At 57.3% G+C, this 21898-nt stretch overlaps 2 protein-coding genes across 2 annotated transcripts; both read left to right on the top strand.

The window, feature by feature from the left end:
• Positions 1 to 315: 315 nt before the first annotated feature.
• LOC141735718 (uncharacterized) lies at positions 316 to 11455 on the top strand. The gene is made up of 9 exons (XM_074568853.1): positions 316 to 427; positions 5910 to 6152; positions 8333 to 8623; positions 8966 to 9063; positions 9324 to 9516; positions 10155 to 10257; positions 10646 to 10692; positions 11126 to 11197; positions 11334 to 11455. Exons 1-9 carry the CDS (start codon positions 316 to 318, stop codon positions 11453 to 11455), a joined length of 1281 nt encoding a protein of 426 aa, XP_074424954.1.
• A 2086-nt stretch (positions 11456 to 13541) lies between these two features.
• Positions 13542 to 21886, top strand: LOC141736185 (uncharacterized). Its single transcript, XM_074569991.1, has 11 exons — positions 13542 to 13707; positions 15197 to 15439; positions 16202 to 16492; positions 16847 to 16944; positions 18951 to 19143; positions 19386 to 19497; positions 19637 to 19883; positions 20161 to 20200; positions 20484 to 20589; positions 20669 to 20715; positions 21311 to 21886. The coding sequence occupies exons 1-10, from the start codon at positions 13596 to 13598 to the stop codon at positions 20709 to 20711; spliced, it is 1485 nt and encodes a 494-aa protein (XP_074426092.1). The 5' UTR covers positions 13542 to 13595; the 3' UTR covers positions 20712 to 20715; positions 21311 to 21886.
• Positions 21887 to 21898: the final 12 nt, after the last annotated feature.

Raw genomic sequence — 21898 nt, 5'->3', positions numbered from 1 at the left:
GAGCTGAGAAGGTTTTGGAGGTGTTTGTGGGAGCAGGGCTACAGGGGCCTGAGGCAGCCAGCCAAAAGGCTGGACCGAGGTACCCAGGAGACCGCATCAAGGCTGGACCTGTTACTGCTTGCGGGCAGATGGGCGAGAAGAAGCCCTGTGGCCAGCAGGACACTCTCTTTCCAAAGAGGAAGCTTTCTTTGCACCACATGTGATTTCCCTACGTGGCTGTTTCATTTCTGTGTCTGCACCTCTCCTGCGCTGGGTTACACGGATGCCTCTCCCAAGTAGCTCAGACTGAGTCCTGCCCGGGGACTTTGTGGCAGCATGGCCCTGCGAGGGCTGGCTCTGGCCTTTCTCCTGGTCCTTGCCCCTCGGCTGCCTGCAGGGATACAGAAGGACCCTGGCCCCAGGAACCAGGGGGAAGCCAAGGAAGCAGGTAAGGGTGCGTTGTGCCTCTCTCTTACAGGCAACATTTTGCTGCTGCTCTCCCCGCACGTTTGCTACGCAGCTTTACCCCCTTCAGCCCACAGCGTCTGTGCTGGGGAGGGCTGAAGCTGGTCCTGAAACACCTGGGCATCCATTGGGTTGTGGTGGGGTGAAGCCTTGGTGCGCTGGGAAAACCCCTGTGGTCATGGGAGCTGCAATGTCCCTTTGAGGAGTGGGCAGTGTCCCTGGGAGCAGGAGGTGGCCTGTTCTTGTTGCACAGACGAAAGACAAAGCCGGGGTACGTGGCCTTGCCGGGGCAATCAGAGCAGCATCCCGTTCACAGGGGAAGGTGGTGGAGATGCTCAGCAAAGGCACGGGGAGCTGTGAGATGAATCCCTGTGTTAGCTGGGATGCTGCTCTCTCCCATAGTCCCCATGGTCAGTGAGCTGTAGTTCAGTGGGATTGTTCTTCAGCAGTGTTGTTCTGTTGCTTCTGCCTGCCAGGAGGGCTTAGGGGCACCTCTTGGGTCTCTGCTGGGCTCTTCCTATGGAGACGGTGGTCTTTCCCATGGAGACCGTGTGCTGTGTGCGAGGGTTACCAGTACCTGTTGAGGTCCCCATGGGGCACAGCAGGAGCAGTTGCTCTTTGCAGCAAGGTGTGGGGGTCCTGAGGTGTGAGTCATTCCCTCTGGAGGGAAATGGGAGCAGAAGTGGCGTACCAAGACATTGGAGGGGTCATGAGTCATGTTACCCGTCACTAGTGGCTGGAGGGATGCTCCCCTTCCAGCAGTACCCTCAGCTGTCCAGGGCAGGATGGAGCCTGTTCCTGTGATCCCAGCGGCAGCTCCTGGCCCTTTCTCCTGTTCCCTACAGCTGATCCCTGAGAAGGCCTGTCAACAGTCACAGCTCTGCCCTCCTTGGCCTGAGGCGTCCCAGCTGGGGGAGGCTGTGATGGGCTCGGTAGAGGCATTGTCTCTGAGCGGCTGGGGGAGATGTCTTGGATCTGCGTCCGTAGAAGATGTGTGGGACACCAAATTGAAGTTCTGGCTGTTATCCTCTGCTGTGTCACTGGTATCTGCAGCACCAAAGGAGGACATTGGTATTTGAATTATGGGTAGCACAGCAGAGCTGCAGACAAGGGCAGAGCTTGCCTTTGCCTTCACCTGAACCACGAGGAAAGCTCTGGAACCTAGCAGAGCCCCCTGCAATGGTTTTACTGCAGTCATTTCTCTTCAAGTGTCATTGAGGAATCATGTCTGCCATAGACGTGTCCTTTTTTCACTTGCTCTTTTCTCCTGTATCCTTGCAGTTCAGTGATAGCCACCAACATCTGAATGACCCACATGTATTTTGTAGACCAGAACTAGACAGCAAAGGCTCATGTTATTTGCTGACAGTGCCCGTGACTCTTCTTGTTGATTTCCACCCCCATAGGAGAGCAACCTGCCTGTCCCTGTCTCCTCTTGCATTGCAGGTCATCATCAGCCTCCTGACCGAGGCAGGCTGTGCTCTTGCTGCATCCCCCATCGTCCTTCTGTCTAAGGGTGTTTCTGCCTCGCCTTTCAGATTGTAGAGCACCTCAGGGACATCCAGCCTTTGGGACCTATTTCCTGGCAAGAACCAACAGGAAAAACCTGTTCCTCCCCACAGGTGGAAATCTGCTTTTTGAAGCATGTTTCGTTTTCCTGCTGCTGAGGGTTTTCCTCCCCGATAGCTGGTGTCCCTGGTCAAACTCTTGATGCTGGGCAGGTCATCCAACCTCTGCTGGGGTGGGAAGGATCCTGGACGTCACGCTGGGGCAGGAACATGAGGATATGTGGACTGCTTTAGGGAGATTAATCATGGGAGGAGGGAAGGTGCGTGTTGTGGATGTCTATTTGGGCTCGGAATGAGTCAAGGCTTTCAGATCTGTCAAGGCTTTTCGCTGTTGCAGTGAAGTGTGTGATGTGAGGGTGCTGGAAGGGACGCATGTGCAGGGGAAGTTTCCTATGTGGAGAACACACACGATCGCAAAGGATGGGGCTGGCGGCCACTGTCCTTTGTGGTGGAGGTCCAGGGTGGAGGGTTGAGATGATGGCATGAAAACCTGCTAGCAGATAAGGGAAGTGTGGCACTGCCCCTGTTCCAGTGTAAAGGCTTGCAGCCCCATGAGTGCCGGCTGGCAGGAAGCGGTCAGTTGTGGAGATGCGTGTGGCTGAAGAGGGGTGTTTCATGCTAATTTAGTGGAGGCCACCTGCTACCACTGTGTCTTCTCACAGGCTTGGTTTGCAGTGGGTGAGGAAGTCTGGGTGACACGTCTACCAGAGCAGGAGAAGGCAGGCTTGTTTTGGGTGAAGTGCAGAGAAAAGGCTGTGTGTGCAGCGTGGGATGTGAGCTTTGTGTCCTGTGCTGTCAACATAGCTGTGGGGGTCTGAGGGCAGGCTGTTGGTGCTGGAAGATGCCTCGAGGGGCCACGTTGTGAGTGTGTGGAATGGCAGCAGATGCCCACTGGGTCTGATGCACTCCCACAGCCTCTGTCTTTGTGGAAGAGAGAGCAGGAGAGAGCAGCAACCACCGAGCTGCTGGATCCTGCTGGCTGGGATCCCTCTGCAGCACGACAGTGGGCAGGACAGCCTGCAGATAACCCTTCTGTGCTGCACCTGAAGGCGCAAGGAGGGTTAATGCACCTGGGGTGTGGGGCCTCATCCTGACAGGTGCTCATCTCTGCCAGCCCTCTGAAGTGAGTGAGACCAGCAGCCCCCTGGACGGGGCCTCTTCATCCCCAAGGATGATGCCAGAGCCTGGTGACAGTCAGGGCTCTCCCTGTTTACCTTGAACCAGAGCAGCTGTGCCCCGACTGATTTGGTGCAGCTAAGCTGTGCTGGGGATTATGTGCCATTAGTTCCCTACATCATATGCATTTCCAGTGGGACCCAGACCTTGTGGAATGGGACTGCCACCTGCACGGGTACGTGCAGCCCCTGACCCCTTGGGTCCTGAGCTTGCAGCAGATGGGGGCGACAGTCCAGAAACGGGGGACCTGGATGCCTCAGCTTTCCCCCATGTCCTGGCAGTGCTGGGGCATCTTTTGTCTCAGCACCTTATTGCAGGCAGCTGCTGGGGGTCTGTAATCCTGGGGAGAGGTTCAAAGGCAGGAAAACTTCTTTGCCAGTGTCTCCTGCCTCCAGATGGAGAGCTGCAGCTGTGAACTGGAAGGAGCAGGAGTAGGTGGAGGTGTTCACCTTGAGGCTTTGTCACTTTGTGCTGCTTTTTTCCTCAGGAAGCTTCTCTGGGGTTTGGGTGAGCTCTGGCTGGGGAGGCTATCACTGCTGCACTACTCACCTGGGCACGAGTGGGGCCAAGAGAATGGGGTCTCAAGCATCCCATGGGTGGTGGGACACAGGGGAGGCTTGGGAGTCCTGGAGACAGGGATGATTATAAGGCCTGTCCTCCTGAACAGTGCCTGGCCACAGGGTGGGAGCAGATGGACTCTTGTGTGTGTCAGGGTGAGTGCTCAGAGTCACAAGGAGGGAGAGCAGTGCCAAGCCTACTTCTCTGCAAGCTAAATAAGCCATATTCGCTCAGTCTCTCCTTGTATCTCTGTTGTGTCAGGATAGAAAACCTCATCTTTTCAGCAGTTTTGGGACTCACAAATACCCTGGCAAAGTCTGGGATGGGGAAGTGCTCCCCTTCTAAGAGCCATCATCAGTGCTGCCTGGTGACCACAGAGTTCCCCGACATCCCTTACAAGGGTCAGCTCCAGCTGAGGTGGGGCTTTCCTAGCACCAACTCTGCAGGCAGAGGCAGTGCTTTTCTTGCTCCTTTGCAGCCTCACCTTCCACCTCCTATATACTGCTTCTTGTGCTGCAACTCAGCTCCCTGTTTAGCCAAGCCGGACCCCGAGTAGTTTAAAAAAGACATTGTCCATTTTCTCACCTGGGAAAGTGCGCACACTTGCACCACAGTGTCACTCTCTTTCCTAGTCTTGACTCAGAGTCTCCAATCAGTCCCTCTCCTGTTGCCTGTTGGATAGGAAGGCTCTAAACAGACAAGTAAGCTTCAACTCCAGCATGCCACTGCCTTCTGGGGTGATGTCCTTTGAGTAGCAGACACACAGTTGCCCCCTTCCCAGTGTGCTGATGTCTGCCTCCCCTCTGCCAGCATCCCAGTGAGACACAGGCTCCACTTTCCCACAGAGCAGAGAATTTATGGGTGCAATGAAGATCTGGCAAAGAGCTCTTCAATCTGTCTTCCAATGCATGGGCATCCCCGGTCCCTGAGAAGGACTCTCACACTTTTGTCCTGACAGGAAAGTGCACAAAACCCCAGTGGGATAAAAGAGTCCAGTTTGTACCAAATAAAAGCAGTTATGAAGAGAATGAAGAACTGATGCTGACCTGCCCTGGAGATCTTCAGCCATCCGTCCCCAAGGTCAAATGTTCAAGGAAATTTACGGGAATGAGTTCTGGAGAACCAGTCTATGGAGAGGCCTGGTGGGGCAGGAACAGCACAGGTGCTTGGATGTACATTGAGACAGCCGTAGAGTGTGTTGGTAAGTGAGGCAGCAGCAGCTCTCCCATGTCCCCTTTCTACCTTCACCCTTGACAGCTGTTTGTGATGTTGCCCAGGTGGGCAAGCCATCAGCTCTTGCAGCGGTTCCTGAGCAGGCCAAACATGGGGCCCTGCTGATGGGCGCCAGGACCTGGAGTAGGATCTGGGGCCAGGAATGAGGTGCCCACGAAGGTGCCATGGTCCTTGCAGCACCTCCAGCTGCCACCTCGGACTGCACAGGTCTATGTGTGCCCCTGCCTGCTGGTGCAGGTGAGGGACCCTGGGGACATCTTCTGCAGCCCCAGGAGCTGGTGTGGAGGGGAGTGAAGGGAGCCCTGAGTGCATGGGGCTGGGTCAGCCCTTGGCATTTGGGGCTGGAGGCTGTGGGAGATGCCCCTGGGGGAAGAGCAGTGCCCTCCCTCAGGTGATGGGAATGTGGGCTGCCCCGGCCAGGCACAGAGCTGTGCTGAGTGTGGGGATGGCTGTGTGGAGGTAGCCCAGTGCTCAGGGGTGGTGAGTAGGGAGAGACAATGTAGGAAACTCCCTGCTGCCGGCTGTGGTAACACTCACTTTCACCTCTGCCAGAAACGTGCCAAAGGCCCAAGTGGGACCCCAGACTCCAATTGGCACCAGACCAGGAGAATTACAAGAATAACGAAGAAGTGGTGCTGAGCTGCCCTAAGGATTTCCAGCCATCCTTCACCCTCGTAAAATGTTTGGGGCAAGACCAGGCCACCAACAAATGGAATCCGTTATACAGAGACCCGTGGCTGGGAAGGGGGAGCAGGGGTGACTGGATCCACATTCAGTCTGGCGTGGAGTGCGTTGGTAAGGAAGACATCAGGAGTTCTCGTGGCTGCCCTGCTCTACCACAAACCAAACAATTGCTCATATGCCACCACCTACCCCTGCCCTACCTTGTTACCTCCCACCCCAATTAACACCCACTGTCACCTCTGCCAGAAACGTGCCAAAGACCCCAGTGGGATCCAAGACTCTGGCTGACACCAGACCGGGAGAATTACAAGAAGAATGAAGAAGTGATGCTGAGCTGCCCTAAGGATTTCCAGCCATCCTTCACTCATATCAAATGTTCAGGCGAAGTCCAGTCCATCGGTCATGGGAAATCAGTATACAGGGAAGCCTGGCGTGGAAGGGACAGCAGCGGTGCCTGGATCCGCATTCAGTCCACCGTGGAGTGCCTTGGTAAGGAAAGTATCAGGAGGTCTCCTGGCTGCCCAGCTCTGCCCTTCCTGAGCAGGGGAAGGCAGGCTGTGTGTGCACAGCGGGTTTTGGGCTCTCTGCTGGGCCAGGGAGATGGTGGGTGCTGCTGAGGGCTGTGTCAAGTCAACCCCTGAGCCTGCCCTGTGCTTGCCCCGGGGCTGCGGGGGACCCTCTGTGGGGATGTGTCTGGTGCCAGCCTCAGTCCCTGAGGGTCCCGGTAGGAAGGGGCTTTGGGATTGGGGTGGGGGCAGTGGCCAGAGCTGTCCATGCCAGGCCAAGACAGAGCTGCGAGGATGCAGGGCTCCAGCCTGTGGTTCACAAAGGATTGGGAGGTTTCTGGTGTAGGTACATGGGTGACTTGGGGCTCTGTGAGGGCTTCTGGCAAGAGCACGTGCCGAGGGGAGGTGGGCCACCGTGCTGGAGGTCAGACAGTCATGTGTGGTAAAGGTGGCCGAGAGCCTCATGTCAGGGTCCGGGGGATCACAGGTCCGTGTCCCCTGTGTGCTCTCAGCCCGTGCAGTCAGGGCAAAGGCCTGGCCTCGTCCCCATGTGCCGGTCTCCCTTCCTGGTCCCTGCTACATGCCATCACTGCAGCAGCCATCTTTTGGGCTCAGGCTGTGTTGCCTTCTCATAAAGCCTCAAGATGTTGTGGTCCTCCATGAGGGAGGCCAGGGCCAGCTTGTGCTGGTTTTGAAGCCCGGGACGACATGCTGAAAGTCAGGAATGGGACTCACCACATGCCCTGTGAGCCCTCAAGCTGGGCCACAGTGAGAGGACTCAGGGCTGGTTGCCTGCAGACAGCTGCGAGCATGGGGAATATGGGGACACGGGTGGGAGGGGAAGGGGATGCTCCTCCTCTGGATTCTTAAGCAGGGGCCATGGGGCAGCTCCATGTATGGCCCAAGCTCTCAGGGTGACCTGCCCAGTCCCCTTGTAGCCTCTGCCAGCCCTTGTTGTCACATGTTGCCAGGGAAGACCAATGGGTCTGTGAGGTCCCAGGCCAAATATTAAGCACTCCATCCCAGTGCAAGGTTTGAGCACTGGCACTGTGGCCCGAGCCTCTGGAGCTCTGGCTCCTCCAAGACTTTCCTGGGAGGCCTGGGGGAAGCAGCACAGGGCCCTTCTTGCCCTCATCCCCTTCCTGGGGACATGGTGTGGCAGGGCTGCTCTGTGTGGTGTCCTGGAGCTCCATCCCTCAGCCTGCTGTGCCAGGGAGGGCATCCCCTGCTCCATCCTCTGACATACCCGGTGAGGCCACCCTCCGTTCTGCTAATGCCTTCCCATCTTGTTGGTGCAGGGAAATGCCAGAAGCCCCAGTGGGACCCCAAGTTTCTCTTTGACCCAGATCGGGTGTTGTACAACCCAAATGAAGTGGTGAAGATGAGATGCACTGAAGGGTACTGGTCTTCTGCTATGGAAATTGCCTGCGTGAAGCTGTACCCAGATCAAGACTCCCTGATTCCTCGCAGCGGCTGGATTGTGAGGGAACACACAGGCCGCTGGCACCCTGTGGTGGGGAACCTGACCTGTGTGGGTGAGTGAGAGGACCAGCCACCCCCCAGTGCTCACAGTCTGTTCCCCCCAGGCAGGGAGAGCGGTGCCACATGTGTCTCACAGAGTTGGTGCCCTGTGCTCGGGGTGGCCAGGCCTTGGCATGGACATTCACTCCAGAGAAAAATGCTGGTGATGCATCCCAGGTTTGTGTCCGCGCTGTTGTCAGCTGGGGCAGCCAGCACAGCGCCGAGGGGTTCAAGTCCTCACTGCTGCACACAGGCAGTGTGCCCAGCCCAGCCAGATGGGTCTGCCTGGAGAAGAACATGAGAGTCCAGAAAAAGGAGGACAGGGTCCTGGTCTGGCCGATGGGTGTTTTGGCTAAGTCACTGCTGGTGTAAAAGGGACAAGCACCAGACCAGTCACTAGCCGCAGCTTCAGAGAGGCCTCAAGTACTTGCCCTTACCCTTCCAGAGTCACTGCATCACCCAGAGTACCCCTGGGAATGATTCAGGGCCAGAGAAGGTGCAGGCAGTGCCTGAGTGTTGTCTGGGAGAAGGCAGGATAGCCTCATGCAGACAGGCTGGTGAGGGAACGGTGGGGATGATGAAGGTTGGCTGCAAGGGAGGAGAATAGAGGGGATTGACCTTCTTGCAATGTTTCCTTCACAGAGGACTTCCAGGTTGTCCCTGGGACCTTGGAGATTTCCAGCACCAGCATCAAACTGAACTGGACCTGCAGGGCTCCTGAAATCTGCCAGCACATGCGGGCCACATGCCGTTTGGCCGTGCCTTCGTCCCCTCCCTGTGAGTCTGAGGAGGTGAAGGGAGAGGAGATGCTCCACGGCCAGGAGGGAACACTCACCTGTCCCCCTCTGCAGCCCTACACTGTCTACAGTGTCACCATCTCCCTGGCCCCCAGCACAGTCCTGTACACACAGCTCTTCACAACAAAGGAAACAGGTATGTGTCTGCCCACATGACAGGTAAAGGCGCCCTTCATCCAACAAAGCATCTGCTCCCTGCAGTGATGTTCCTGGCATTGGGACTACTCAGAGCCTGTGGGGCTCTGGGGAAGGGGTTGTGCAAGGGTCTGGAGCACAGCACATCCCCTCCTCACTATTCACCTCCCCATCTCACCATTGCTGCTGTTGCTGTGGAACATGCAGCCTTTGTGGGGGACAAACCCTACTTGGGCCGTCCCTTTGCAGCATGTCCCCTGGGCCAGGAGCTGCCTGCACCCTGTTGTGGGCACAGACCCTCCTTTCTGGCTCGATGCATGACCCCATCCTCCTGTGCTTCCAGTGCCGGACAAACCGAAGAAACTGTGGCTGGATCCCAACACAGGGTCCCTGTCATGGGAGCCACTGCCTTCATGCAAAGGGAAGATCATCGGATACCAGGTACCAGAGGACCAGGGACTCCCCACGGTCCCCCTCACGTTGCCAGGCACCTCCGTGCCTGGAGCTCTGTGCAGGCAGCCTGGGGAGAGGTGTGATCCCTCCTTGGCCAGGGCACACCAGCTCTACACTGCTGGTGTTTCTGGTGGGGTCAGGTCCCCTGCTGTCCCCAGCCAGCAGTAGCAGCCCCACTCTGCAGAGCTGCCCTGTGCAGGAGCGGGAGGAGGGTGCTGCTCCCCACCAGCTCCCTGTCCTTCCTCTAGCTGAACATCACGGCGAGGAGAGCGCAGGATGGCAGCTTCCTTGAATTCAAGCAGGTGATGGTGAACCAGTCTGTCACTCAGTACACGCCGCCTCGTCAGGCACCTGGCAGCAAATACACGGTGACAGTGCAGGGCCTCACGGTGGCTGGTGCTGGGTCTGCGTCACTCCTGGAATTTCAGACCTACGTCTCAGGTAATGGTTGTTTTGCCCTGGGTCTGGTTGAGGTGGCGAGCACTGAGTCTGGAGCGGGTTCCAGAGCTGTGTGTGCACCTACCCGGTACCCACCAAGAGAGGGGCAGGGAGCGTGGGCAGCCTTGAGAGCCTGACTCCACGGTGGGGGCTGTGGGGCTGGGTGAATCCTGCTTCCAGGGGGTCCATCACCTGGTCCCCAGAGCACCTGCATCGCTTCGGCCCCTGGTTATGACTGTGAGAGCAGAGCTGGCCCCTCTACTCTTCCACTAAAGAAGATGATGATACCCATCCCTGCATTCGGGTGCACGAGGGGCTCAAGGTCAGCACGAGAGCTGCTGAGTCTGGGTCTGTGTCTCCTCTTGCTGTGCACAGCCTGGTTGAGTAGGTGTTCTGACCCTCTGGTTGTGTATGTGAGACGGGGCAATTCCCTGTGGTCCAGAGCCTCCATCCCTCTTCCTTGCCCAGCAGACGTGAGGGCAAGGGAAGACCGTGCCTCACTGCCTGTCCCTGGAGCATCCAGCACAGCAGAGCCTGGACACATGTGTCTACAGATGTGCACGCCCCCAACACCAAGCTTGGGGCAATGGCTGGCACGTGGTCCAGACTGGCACCCACTCCTGGCTGTGTGTTAGTTGCAGGGCAGCATCTGGGCTTGTGGCCAGGGATGGTGGTGCCGGTGGTGGTGGTGGTGTTGGTGCTGGTCGCCCTGTCTGCAGGGATCCTGTGGTTTGTGCTGTCCAGGTGAGTAGGTGGTAGTCTTGGGGTCGCTGCTCAGCCTCAGGCCATGCTGTGCTTTGGGGTGTCTGGGGGTTGAAAGGGCATTCTCCTTGCTGCTCCCATCCTTCTCTGGGTGCCAAGGACACAGCTGGCTGTCTCACTGTGTCTCAGTTGTAGGGCTGCCGGCTGGGGCTTATGACCATCTACCTTGGGGCTGGGTCAGGGACCATGTATGCTCAGAGACGCCATCTCTTGTTGCTGTTGCCGCCACCAGTGCTGTCCCTCTGGGATGCTCGTGAGAGGCGCAGAGGGAGGATGTGCAGAGCTCTCCATGCCTCTGCCTCTGAGTTCTGCAGAGCCCTGGGCCACCTCGTCCTCTCCCCTGACTCAGGACTGCCCTTTGCCTTCCCAGGAGAAGGAAGGCCTTGCCCAGCAAAGCCGAGGAGGACCATTACACAGGTATGGCTGCCATCACAGAGACAGCTGTAGGGCTGGCGTAAGAGCTGTGAGAGGCGCAGGTCTGTGCTGGGAGAGCCTGGCCATCGGGAAGAACATCTGCATGTCCTCTTGCCATCCGGTGGTGGCTGCAGGCAGTCCAGCTGTCTCTGCCTGACCTGCCAGAGCTGCATGTCCTGCATTTATTATCCCCAGTTGAGAACCTCCTCCAGCTGGCTCTTCCAGCAGCTCTGGCTGGGGTCTCCAGCGAGGGCTGGGAGCTGCCCCTTGTGCTTGCCCATCCCTGGGGGAGTCAGTGCCTCTGCCGAGCCCCACTGTCCTGCTGGTGTGTGTCCCAGCATGTCCTGCAGCCTCCAGGGCTGCCACCTGCCTGCATCTGTCCTGCTCCTTCTCCCATCACCGCGGGGCTCTCAGGCTGTTTCTGTCATCCCACCAGAGCTCCAGCCCTATGAGAATCTGGATAATTACTGTGTGGTCAAGGACACTCTTCTGACAGGAGAAAATGCAGGTAGGACACGGAGTACCCTGCCTGTTCCCATACATGGCAGGGAGAGGGTGGAGAGTGGCAGCTGTGGTGGTGTGAGCTCCCCACGCTGCCGAGGGCATGCAGCAGCCTCTGCCCTGGGTGCTGTTGGTGTCCACAGGTAAAGGTGTCCAGGCTGGGGAGACGTTTCCTCAGACCCTGGCTGTCTTGGAGTCCTCAGGAGACTCTCAGAGCAGTGTGGGAGAGGAGAAGATGGGGTTGGCGTCCCCGGCTCAGTGCTGATGGCCACTTCTCCAGGCTTGGTTTTCCCAGGCTGGAAGCAGGACCTCATATAGCTTGTGCTGGGTTATTGCTCCCTCTCAAATTTCCTCCCTCATGAAGCATCTTCTGTCACAGATCAGGAGCAGCCCAAGGCCTGAGATGACGCGCTTGTGCCAGCAAGGATGTGTTCTGGCAGTCCTCCAGTGTTCTGGCAAAGTTCTCTCATCCTCATCCTGGTGCCTGCAGGTGTCCTCTGAGACCGAAGCAGGTTGCTGGGTCCCAGTCCCTCTTTCCGCACTCTGTATCCACATATCCACGTAGACCCCGGCCTCTGCTTGAGTTTGGTCCAACCGTGCTGCCCTTGTAGCTGTGCTGCTGTGTCCCAACAACCAATAAATTGTTCTGGTTTGCAGGGGCTGCCTGCCCCACAAAAGCTCCCACCTTGTCATGGTTCCTCCCTGTTTTGGATGTGAAAGCCCTGTCCCTGTGGAGGAGCTTGGGCTCAGCTTCTCCTGCCCCTGGCAGCCCTGAGGAAGCACATCTGAGAAACTGCATGCTCCCAGCATAATGTTTTGTGTTCCTGCTTTCCCTCCTCCCCATCCTACAGGTAGCATGGTCTCAACTAGGTCTAGCTGGACCTCTGTGTTGGTTTGTGACCTGCTCTGTTGGTCTTGGTGCTCACTTCCCCTGTTGTGAGGTACGGTTGGCCCTGGCCCTCTTGGGAAATCCCCACCCTGTGCCCTTTGGGAGCTGCTCAATCTCAGCTGCGGCTGCCCCAGTGCAGCCTCCAGCAGCCACTGCCTCTCTGGCTCTCTGGGATACTGGTGCCTGGTGCAGCCTGGATGCTGAGCAGCAGCCCGAATGTTCTCCTTGGTGAGGAACACACTGCTGGAAGAGGTGTGTTCGACTACTCTCTTTTCCAGCCTTTTTTTTTTTTTTTAACCCTGGGATGACCTGCATGTGCCAGTAAACACATGTTTTGATAGTCCTTCATGTGAAATGTCTGACAATTACCGTTGTACCTGCAACTGGCCCCTGGGACTAAAGCATCTGCTTCCGATGGACTTTCGTTGTTGTGACCGGCACGCCCGAAGGAGCTGCTGTGGATGGGTATTGGGCAGCGCGGGGAAGAGGCAGCTTAACCCCATGTGGCTGCTGCTGGTTGAGAAAGGGGAATGCACAGAGTTGGGATATAGGGAAACGGAGTGTTGGTTTGTACTCCTGTGCTGTGCTGGGCAGCTCTGATGTGTGTTTGGATGAGGTGTGTAGTGGGAACCAGTGAGTGGTGTTTCCCTCCCCCCCTATTCATCCTGGGCAGGAGTGTGCCCTGTGCATCTGCCATGGGCAAAGCTGAGGGTCAAGCATGGTCTTTGCTCCTCTGCAGACCCCGTGCCTGATCACCCAGCCCTCTGGGATCTGAGACATCCCAGGTAGGCCCATGGAGGTTCTGGAGGAAGAGAAAATCAGGAGCTGCTGAGGAGTAAGGGGGATGGTTTAGTAGCTCTGAGCATTTCCTCAGGTACTCAGCTGGCACTGGAGGGCAGGGTGGTCTGCACACCTGGGGACGGAAGAGAGTGTTGCCAGGCTGAGGTGAAGGAGGAGGAGGCAGCTGGGGATGGAGGAGCAGGGAAGGATGAGAGAACGTGTGGGCTATCTTCCAGAAGGGTCAAGGATTGTTTCAGGCCTTGATGTACTCCTTGCCTTTCATATCCCCATTCCTATCCCAGCTTCTTGCCAGCTCTTTATGTGCTTTCTCAGAAGTTCTCCATCTCCTGTGATCATTGAGAGGAAGTGCAGAGACTCTTCAAAACTCTACAACCCATGCAGTGGCATTGCGGAGCACATGGATATTGCCTCGGAAGTAGGAGCAGTGCTTCTTGAATATACACCGATAACAAGAAGGGTTTTGGGGGGAAACTCTGGGATCTTTGTGACAGGGGTTCTTCTGTTGAGTACCAGAGCCTGGGTACCCCTGGGGAAAAAAGGCAGCAAAAGGCTGCAGCACTGACAGCGATGGGAGGTTCCCTCCACAAAGAGGAAGTCTCCTGTGTTTCATGACATTTCCTGTGGTTGCAAGTCCTGAAGTCAGTAACGGATGCCTGGGCTCAGAGGCAGCAAGTAGGGCTGGGATTTCAGTCCTGCCTGGAGACTTCATGGTAGCATGGCCCTGCAGTTGCTGGCTCTGAGGTTTCTCCTGGTCCTTGTATCTCTGCTGGCAGCACAGGGCCAGGAAGAACCTGATCCCAAGGTCCAAGGAGTGCCCTGGGTAACAGGTAAGAAACGGTCCCTTCTTTCCCCTCAGGAGAAGATTTTACATCTCCTTCCCCTGCAAGTTTGATACGCATCTTTACTGCCTGCAGCCCTGGGCTAGAGCCCAGCAGACCCCTGAGGCTGTATGAGCTGGGGTGCCTGCTGTCTCTGGGAGACGCTGGGGCCAGGAGCTATGGTGTGGGTGCACTGAGGGGTGCTGTGGGAAGGATGGGATTGGGTTGGATGGTGAGGGATGGGTCATGTCCTGCACCAAGCTGGTTTGCCAGTCATTCCCTAGAGGCTGCAGGCATGGATCAGGCATGAATTCATGCATTGTGAATCAGAAGAAGGATCTTCAGGAGGCAGGGCTACCACTTTCTGTACGCATCCCGTCCCCAGGTGTGCCTGGGGGACACTGTGCCTGCTGAGAGCAGAGCAAAAGGGAACTTGCTGCCGCTTTGCAGCTGGATGGTCCTGGGCATGGGGAGCAGCTGGGTGCCTGTGCGTGGGGTAGGTGGTGGCTGTGGGTCAGTGGGACACAGCTGCTGGATGCGGCGCTCATCTGGGCGCCTCTTGCCTTCTGCAATCAGGGCTGTTGGAGAGCAAAGCCTGACTTGTTCACCAGCATGTCTGTACTTCTTCAGGGCTGTTTGGGAGGTGGTCTGAACCTTGTGAGATCCCTTATCTGCCCCTTTGGGAGGAGGAAGATTGTATTTTAAGCACTTTGAGGACTCACAGAGCCCCTTTTAGAGGCTGGAACAGGGAAGTGCTCCTTCCCCGGTGCCAGCATCTTGCCTGTAGGAATCATTGCCACTAAGCCTTGCCCCACAGCAAACTGCCGGGACAGGCTGTGCCTGCTCAGCCCAGAGGATGGCAAATGTGGTAAGGAGGGCATGTGGAGGAGGGAACAGGGCTTGTGGCAGGGGAAAGGGGCAGGGGATGTGAATGGAGAAGCCATTGCTCATCCCCATGTCCCACTGCATGGTGGTATGGGGCAGGAGGAGAGTAGCCAAGGGACTGACTGAGCCAGCACAGGGAGCCCAGAAGTGTAACAGGGGCACCTCTTATCCCTGTGGGAGGGAAGTGCCATGGCTGGAGGGACATGAATCCCAGCAGGGCTGGTGGTGCCATGGCCCGTCAAGGGAAGCCTGAGCTAGGGTGGGTGACATGTCCAAATGAGTAGCTGGCAGGGGTCTCCTTGTGCAAGGGTGATTGTCTTGGGAAGGTCCCTGCTGTGGGCTGTGGAGGAGGGAATATAGTGTCCATCCACCCTGGACACAAGGGTGGATGGGGGAGATTCATGGATGAGTGACCCTTCACACTTTGTGAACATGAAAAGCAGCCCTCTCCCAAGAAGCCTTGCCAGCTGGTGACCTCCTGGCAGACGGACATATCACCTTTCCTCCCCCTTCAGGGTCTGGCTGGTTTGCTGGGGATTTCTTTCCCACCACCTATGCATGCCTCACCTCATCACCTCCTACCCCAACTAATAGAAACTTTCACCTCTGCCAGAAACATGCCAAAGGCCCCGGTGGGACTCAAGACTCCGGCTGGCACCAGACCAGGAGAATTACAGGAAGAACGAAGAAGTGGTGCTGAGTTGCACTGAAGGTTTTCTGCCGTCCTTCACCCACATCAAATGTTCAAGCGAAGTCCAGTCCATCAGTCATGGGAAACCTGTAAACAGGGAAGTCTGGCGTGGAAGGAACAGCACAAGTGACTGGATCCGCATCCGGTCCAACGTGGAGTGCCTTGGTAAGGAAAGCATCAGGAGGTCTCCTGGCTGCCCCACTCTGCCCTTCCTGAGCAGGGGAAGGCGGGCTGTGCCATGCATGGCCCAAGCTTTCAGGGTGTCCCACCTGGTCCCCTTGTGTGCTTTGCTGGCTTCATGTGGCAGGTTCGTAGGGGATGAAATAGCCCTGGCTTCTTAGATGATGCCACAAGGTGCCAGGGTCAAATGCTGGTCCATCAGTCACTGTGCAAGCTTTGTGCATAGTATGAGCCCCTCTTGAGTCCCCCAGTCTCTTGACCTCGTGCTCCTCCTGGCCTTTCCTGGGAGGCCTGAGGGAAGCAGCGCAGAGCCCTTTTTCCTCTCATTCCCTTCCTGGGAATGTAATGTAGAAGGGCTACTCTATATGGTGTCCTAGAGCTCCATCTCTCACTGTACAGCCAGGGAAAATGAACCTTTCTCCTGGCATCTAAGTAGAGCAGGAAAAGGCTAGGTTTTTCTAAGAGCTGCATGTGTTGGATCATAGAGATGCTGGGACCCACAGATACGTCAGTTTTGATTCAGTGGGAAAAATTATCTTGAAAAATTGTAGTCCACATATTCACCCACATTCATTCCTATCCAGACTGCTTGTGCTCCCCTACCAGAGAGCTGGAGTCAGCAGTTTCAGCCTCTCGCTTTCCCTCCCCCTGAGCTGGGTGGGGAGCAGGGCTGTCTGACGGCAGCACCCGCGTGAGGCTGGCAGGGGAAGGGAAGGAAGTAACTCTCTTGCAATGTTTCCTTCACAGAGCTCCTCCAGGTTGTCTCCGAATCCTTGGAGATTTCCAGCACCAGCATCAAACTGAACTGGACCTGCAGGCTCCCTGATGCCTGCCAGCACATGCGGGCCAGGTGCCGCCTGGCTGCTCCTTCGTCTCCTCCCTGTGAGGCTGAGGAGGTGGAGGGAGAGGAGATGCTCCACGGCCAGGAGGGAACACTCACCTGTGCCCCTCTGCAGCCCTTCACCGAATACAGTGTCACCATCTCCCTGCCCCCCAGCACGATTCTTTTCTCATGGTTGGTTAGGACAGAGGAAACAGGTATGTGTGCACGAGTACTGGAGAGAAGGGACAGTCCTGGGCTATGTCACAGGTAGGGGAGGTGGATAAATGTCCCCTTTACCTGGCAGCTCAGCCTCACCATCTGCTCCCTGCAGCGATGTTCTGGGATCAGGGCTGCTTGGATCCTGTGGGACTCTGGGGAAGGGGCTGTGCACAGCAAGTCCTCTCCTCCCTCTCCCCCTCCTCACCACACCACATGTGCTGTGGCACATGCAGCCTTTGTGGGGGACAAACCATGGCTGGGGGGGCCTTTGCAGCCTGTCCCCTGGGCCAGGAGCTGCCTGCATCCTTCTTTCTGGCCCCATGCGTGACCCTGTCCTCCTGTGCTTCCAGTGCCGGACAAACCAGAGAAGCTTTGGCTGGATCCCAACACAGGGTCCCTGTCATGGGAGCCACTGCCCTCCTGCAAAGGGGAGATCATCGGATACCAGGTACCAAGGGTCCACAGACTCCCCACAGTCCCCCTCACATTGCCAGGCACCTCCATGCCTGGAACTCTGTGCAGGCAGGCAAGGAAGGGAAAGCCATGATGACCTGCGGTTCCCAGCCAGTCCAGGGGAATACCTGGCTACAATGAGCACAAATATTTTCTCTCTCACCCTTGACTTTCCTCGTGTTGTGGAGTTAGTCAGAGAGGTGGTGGGTTAGAGGTAGAAAGGTAGAGAGTTAGTCAGAGAGGGAGGAAGCCCTCCCCTTTGGGCTTCCTCCATGGGTCTGCTCAGCCTGGGGCTTGGCAGAATTTGTGGTTTTTTGGTGCACATCTCTTGGTGATGTGTTTGCTGGGGTGGCCTGCCGGGGTTTCCTGTGCCTCTCGCGTGCTTCCTTCTGGTTCCTGCTACAGGGAGCCCTGTGGTTTGAGTCATCCTGGGCTGCATCAAAAGAACCATGGCCAGCAGATCGAGAGAGGTGATTCTGCCCCTCTGCTCTGCTCTGGTGAGACCCCACCTGCAGTGCTGTGTCCAGCTCTGAAGGCCTCAGCACAAGAAGGACATGGACCTGTTGGAGCGGGTCCAGAGGAGGGCCACGAAGATGATCCGAGGACTGGAGCACCTCTGCTATGAGGACAGGCTGAAGGAGTTGGGGTTGTTCAGCCTGGAGAAGAGAAGGCTCCGGGGAGACCTTACAGCCCCTTTCAGTACCTGAAGGGGGCCTACAGGAGAGATGGGGAGGGACTGTTTGCAAGGGCATGTAGCGATAGGACGAGGGGGCAATGGTTTAAACTAGAGCAGGGTGGGTTTAGATTAGACATTAGGCAGAAGTTCTTTACAATGAGGGTGGTGAGGCACTGGCACAGGTTGCCCAGAGAGGTGGTGGAGGCCCCATCCCTGGAGACATTCAAGGCCAGGCTGGATGAGGCTCTGAGCAACCTGATCTGGTTGAAGGTGTCCCTGCTTACTGCAGGGGGGTTGGACTAGGTGACCTTTAAAGGTCCCTTCCAACCCAACACATTCTATGATTCTATGATTCTATGATTCATCTTCCGACAACCCCTCTTCTTCTTGGAGAATTGGACTCTTCCTTTGAGTTTTCCCCAGTGCGTGGCTAGAAGCACCTCTTCCATCTGTGGGTTTGGGGCTTTTTTCCACAGTGCAGCCCTGCTTTCTGGCACTGAGGGGGGTGAAACCTTTACCAGTGTGCCCTATGCCCTCTCTGAGGACAGACCTCTCTGTGGGGTGAGAGGGACCCAGGCATGCTGGTTTTTTGTGCACCTCTTAACTCTTTCCAGGAGAACTGGCAAACAGGGGTCCTGACAACATTGCTTGTGGGTCTGTTTGAGCTGCTTCCCTGCCCACAGATGTGTCTGCTTGTGAAAAGACCCCTTTTTTCTGGTTTCGCTTAGCTCCTTTTGCATATTACTAAAATTCCATTACCATAAAGACTCTGACAGCAGCAAGGATGGCCCGAGATCTCAGGAGAAATTCAGATGATGCATTACGAAATGGGGACCCTCCACCTGTATCCCTTGTGGGAACACTGTCTTCCCTGTTTCATGTAGACAAAGCCTTCAGTGTCCAAGCTTCCACAGGAGGAAAGAGCAGTTTAGGGCTTCTGTTGTGGGGTATGTCGCCACAGTGCCTGTGGCATTGCAATACCATTCCAGTGACCTGGTGGAGGCCTCATTACATGTATATACACCTCTCCAAAGGAATGGCCTCCCTCTTGCCCTTAGCCCTTCACAGAGGCTTGGTCCTTTGCTCACAGAGGCAGCCACTCTGACATCTAGAGTGTTGCCTCCAAATTCCTCCTCTCCTCCTCTTGTCTGCTTTGAGGTCCACGCGTGGGGCCAAGGCTCCTGCTGGTTCCTCTCCGGGAGCTTCCCACTCCTGGGGCCGTCAGAGGGAAGAGGCGGGGGCTTTGCTGTGTGTCGGGGCGCTGCGGGCAGTCTCTGGAGGGCAGGTGGGAGCTGCTGCCCTCCAGCTCTGTCTCCTCTCCCCAGCTGAACATCACGACCAGGAGCGCGCAGGATGGCAGTTTCCTGGAGATGGAGCGGCTGCGGCTGAGCAGCTCCGTCACTGAGCACCCGCTGCCTCAGCACAGCCCCGGCAACAGCTACGTGGTGGCGATCCAGGGAGTCACGGCCGTCGGAGCCGGGGCTGCGTCGCTGTGGGAGTTTCAGACCAACAGCACAGGTAGGGCTCGCTGTGTCCCGTCGCTGCAGGGCGGCTAGGGCTTGCGCCCCAGCTGAGGCAGCTCCCTGTCCCCAGCCCGGTGGCCTCCTGGCCGGCGTGGAGGAGGCTGGGCACAGAGGAGCTGTGCTCTGCAGCCTGCACTGCCCGGGGCTGCCCCTGCTCCCCACACAGCCCCTGCCGTGCTGCCCGCTTGGTGCTCATCCCTCTTCCCCTCTGGAATCTCTCTGCATCTTCCCCTCCAGACACTCCGCACCCTCTCGACACCAGCTGCCGCAGCATCCATGTTATCTCCCCATCCCATGGGACAGCTGTGATCCCACTCCACCCCATCGCCCGTCCCCCCAAGGCGACGAGGTGAGTGCAGCCCCCGGCAGCTCTGCTGTCCGCACCCCCGGGATGAGTTTCCCGCAAGGCAGCGCTTGCCCACAGCCCCCTCTGTCCCGCTCTCCCCCATCCCCGTCTCCCCCGTCCCTCTCACCGCCCTGCCTTGCAGGGAGCACCAGCTCATCGTGGCCGTGGCCCACAACGGCACGGCGCTGGAAGGTGCCTGCCTGGGGGAGCCGCAGCCCTTCAACGCCAGCCAGCAGCCCGCCACTTACGTGGCCGCCGTGCTCAACCTCACCGGCCCCATGGACTTTGTGCTGGGCACCGGGACCCACGGGCAGGGCTACCACAACGCTGCCCTTCAGCCGGGCTGGGACTACATGGTCCTTCTGCGCCACGTCCACCGCTCACCACAGGTACCCGGCATGGGGGGCTGCTGCTCCCCGGGGACGCTGCCAGCCAGGGCCAGGACCCTCGGTGGAGTCTGGGCTGGCCACCGATGGTGAGCGGCAGTGCCACATGGGCTCTGCTCCCGGCCTCTGTAGTGACAGCCCCGGCACCTTGGCAGGACAGTGTCCCCAGGTCCTCGGCCACAGCTGGGGCATTCGGTGGCTGTGGGTGGGAAGCCTTTGCCGGCAGAGCGGGCAGTGGGGCAGGAGTGGCCTGAGCTCTCCCTCCTGTCTCCTCCAACAGGCAGAGAAGTTCACGTGCATCTGCTACAGCTTCTCTGTTGGTAAGTGGGGTCCTCACTCCCTGTGCCCAAGGGTTTCTCCCACATGTTCCCTTTTCCCAGCCTGGCCGGTTCCCCTGGAGAGGACCTGGCTGAGTGCTGGAGCTTCAGGTCTCATGGATGGCAGAGGAATTCTTTTTTTTCCCATACATGGGGTAATCCTCCAACCCAGAAGAAACCTAAGCGAAGACATGTATCTACACGCATGCACATACCCTTTGCCATCGCTGTGGCCATTGCCAGCACGTGGCCCAGGCTGTGGCACCCACTCCTGTCCGTGTGTTAGTTGCAGGGCTGCATCCGTCCCCATGGCGTGGGACTGTGATTGGGATGGTTGTGCTGCTGGTAGTCCTTCTCCTGTCTGCAGGGATCCTGTGGTTTGTGCTTTCCAGGTGAGTAGGAAAGGGACAGGCTCAGCAGGGCCACGGGCACCGCCAGTCTCTTACTCAGGAATCCCTTTTGCCTTTCCAGGGAAAAGAAGTCTTTGCCCAGCACAGCTAAGGAGGATAATTAAAAAGGTAGGAAAATGCAATCTCCTGGACCACCACCATCACAGAAAGGGTTGTAGGGTTGAGTGGCAGATGGGAGGAGAGCAGAGATCTCCCAGGAGAGCTTGACCCTCAGGAGAAACATCTGCTCATCCTCTTTACTGACACGTTCTCCCCATTTGCCCCAGCCCTGTGGTGCTGGGAACAGTTGGGATGGCTCTGCCCACTAAGCCCCACACGGCAGCAGAGCACAGCTTCAGGCAGTGCTCCCAGCCTGGAGCAGGGACAGGAGGGAGCAGAGATGGACATCCCAAAGGGTGGCTCATGGCTCAGCCCTTTGAGGGACCCATGGCTGTGTTGTCCCCCACAAGGGAGAGATCTGCTGGGAGGGATCTCAGGAGGGTCAGGCTGAAGGACTGCTGCCCTCACCTGGGCACCGGTGGGCACCTCTGTGGGCCTGTGGTTGGACACAGCTGGGATGAAGGGGTCAAGCTGTTTCAGGCACTGCCCTGTGCTCCAGCCTGTCTCAAACACTCCTGTGTGCAGGCAGCTGTGGTGGCATGAGCTCCCCACACAGCCCAGAGGACACAGCAACCTTTGCACTGGGTGCCCTTTGTCTCCACAGGTAAAGATGTCCAGGCTGGAGATCAGTCACTCCGGCCCTTGTCCAGGACCACAGGAGACATTCAGAGGGACTGGAGAAGATGAGGAGCATGACCCCGTCTCAGTGCTGACGGCTGCCAGGCCCCCTGGCTCTCCTGTGACTGTGACCACCACTGGGGTCTCATCCAATTCAGCAGAGCAAGAGGAAAACAGGAGGCCAAGGGAGGTTGTGAGCTTTTTATTTCCTCACCCTCTTCAACTCCCAGCTTTCACTTACCGGTGTTTTAAGACCCTTGAATGTGACTTTCAGTAGTTCCTTTTTTTTTAGGCTTTGCTTTAAGTTTTGCTTTCCTGGAAGCAGGAACTGTATGTCAGATTTCCCAGTCCCTGGCTCACATGGGCTCAGGCTGAGGGATGGTTCATGCTCCTGCCATGTGCTGGGTTCCCACCCTCTCTCCTCCATCTGTCTGCTGATATTCAGCCAAACCCAGGGCCCTGCTGGATCTTGGCCTGACTGGGCTGCCTTCATGACTCTGCTGGCTCTGTCTGGACAATTAATAAAGGCCTGTGGTTTGTAGGGGGCTGCCTGCCCCACTACAGCTCCTGTCTG

Source organism: Larus michahellis, chromosome Z, assembly GCF_964199755.1.
Source record: "Larus michahellis chromosome Z, bLarMic1.1, whole genome shotgun sequence".
Classification (NCBI taxonomy): domain Eukaryota; kingdom Metazoa; phylum Chordata; class Aves; order Charadriiformes; family Laridae; genus Larus; species Larus michahellis.
The sequence above is the reverse complement of the archived record's forward strand: the minus strand, read 5'-3'. Positions and strand labels throughout refer to the sequence as shown.

What these genes read in the sequence shown, in the direction of transcription:
- LOC141736185 (XM_074569991.1), top strand. Translation starts at nt 13,596, where the DNA reads ATGGCCCTGCAGTTGCTGGCTCTGAGGTTTCTCCTGGTCCTTGTATCT. An exon ending in GGGAGATCATCGGATACCAG is followed by an intron (nt 16,945 to 18,950) that starts GTACCAAGGGTC and finishes TCCTCTCCCCAG; the next exon opens with CTGAACATCACGACCAGGAG. An exon ending in ACGTCCACCGCTCACCACAG is followed by an intron (nt 19,884 to 20,160) that starts GTACCCGGCATG and finishes CTCCTCCAACAG; the next exon opens with GCAGAGAAGTTCACGTGCAT.
- LOC141735718 (XM_074568853.1), top strand. Translation starts at nt 316, where the DNA reads ATGGCCCTGCGAGGGCTGGCTCTGGCCTTTCTCCTGGTCCTTGCCCCT. An exon ending in CTTCACAACAAAGGAAACAG is followed by an intron (nt 8,624 to 8,965) that starts GTATGTGTCTGC and finishes CTGTGCTTCCAG; the next exon opens with TGCCGGACAAACCGAAGAAA. An exon ending in CGAGGAGGACCATTACACAG is followed by an intron (nt 10,693 to 11,125) that starts GTATGGCTGCCA and finishes TCATCCCACCAG; the next exon opens with AGCTCCAGCCCTATGAGAAT.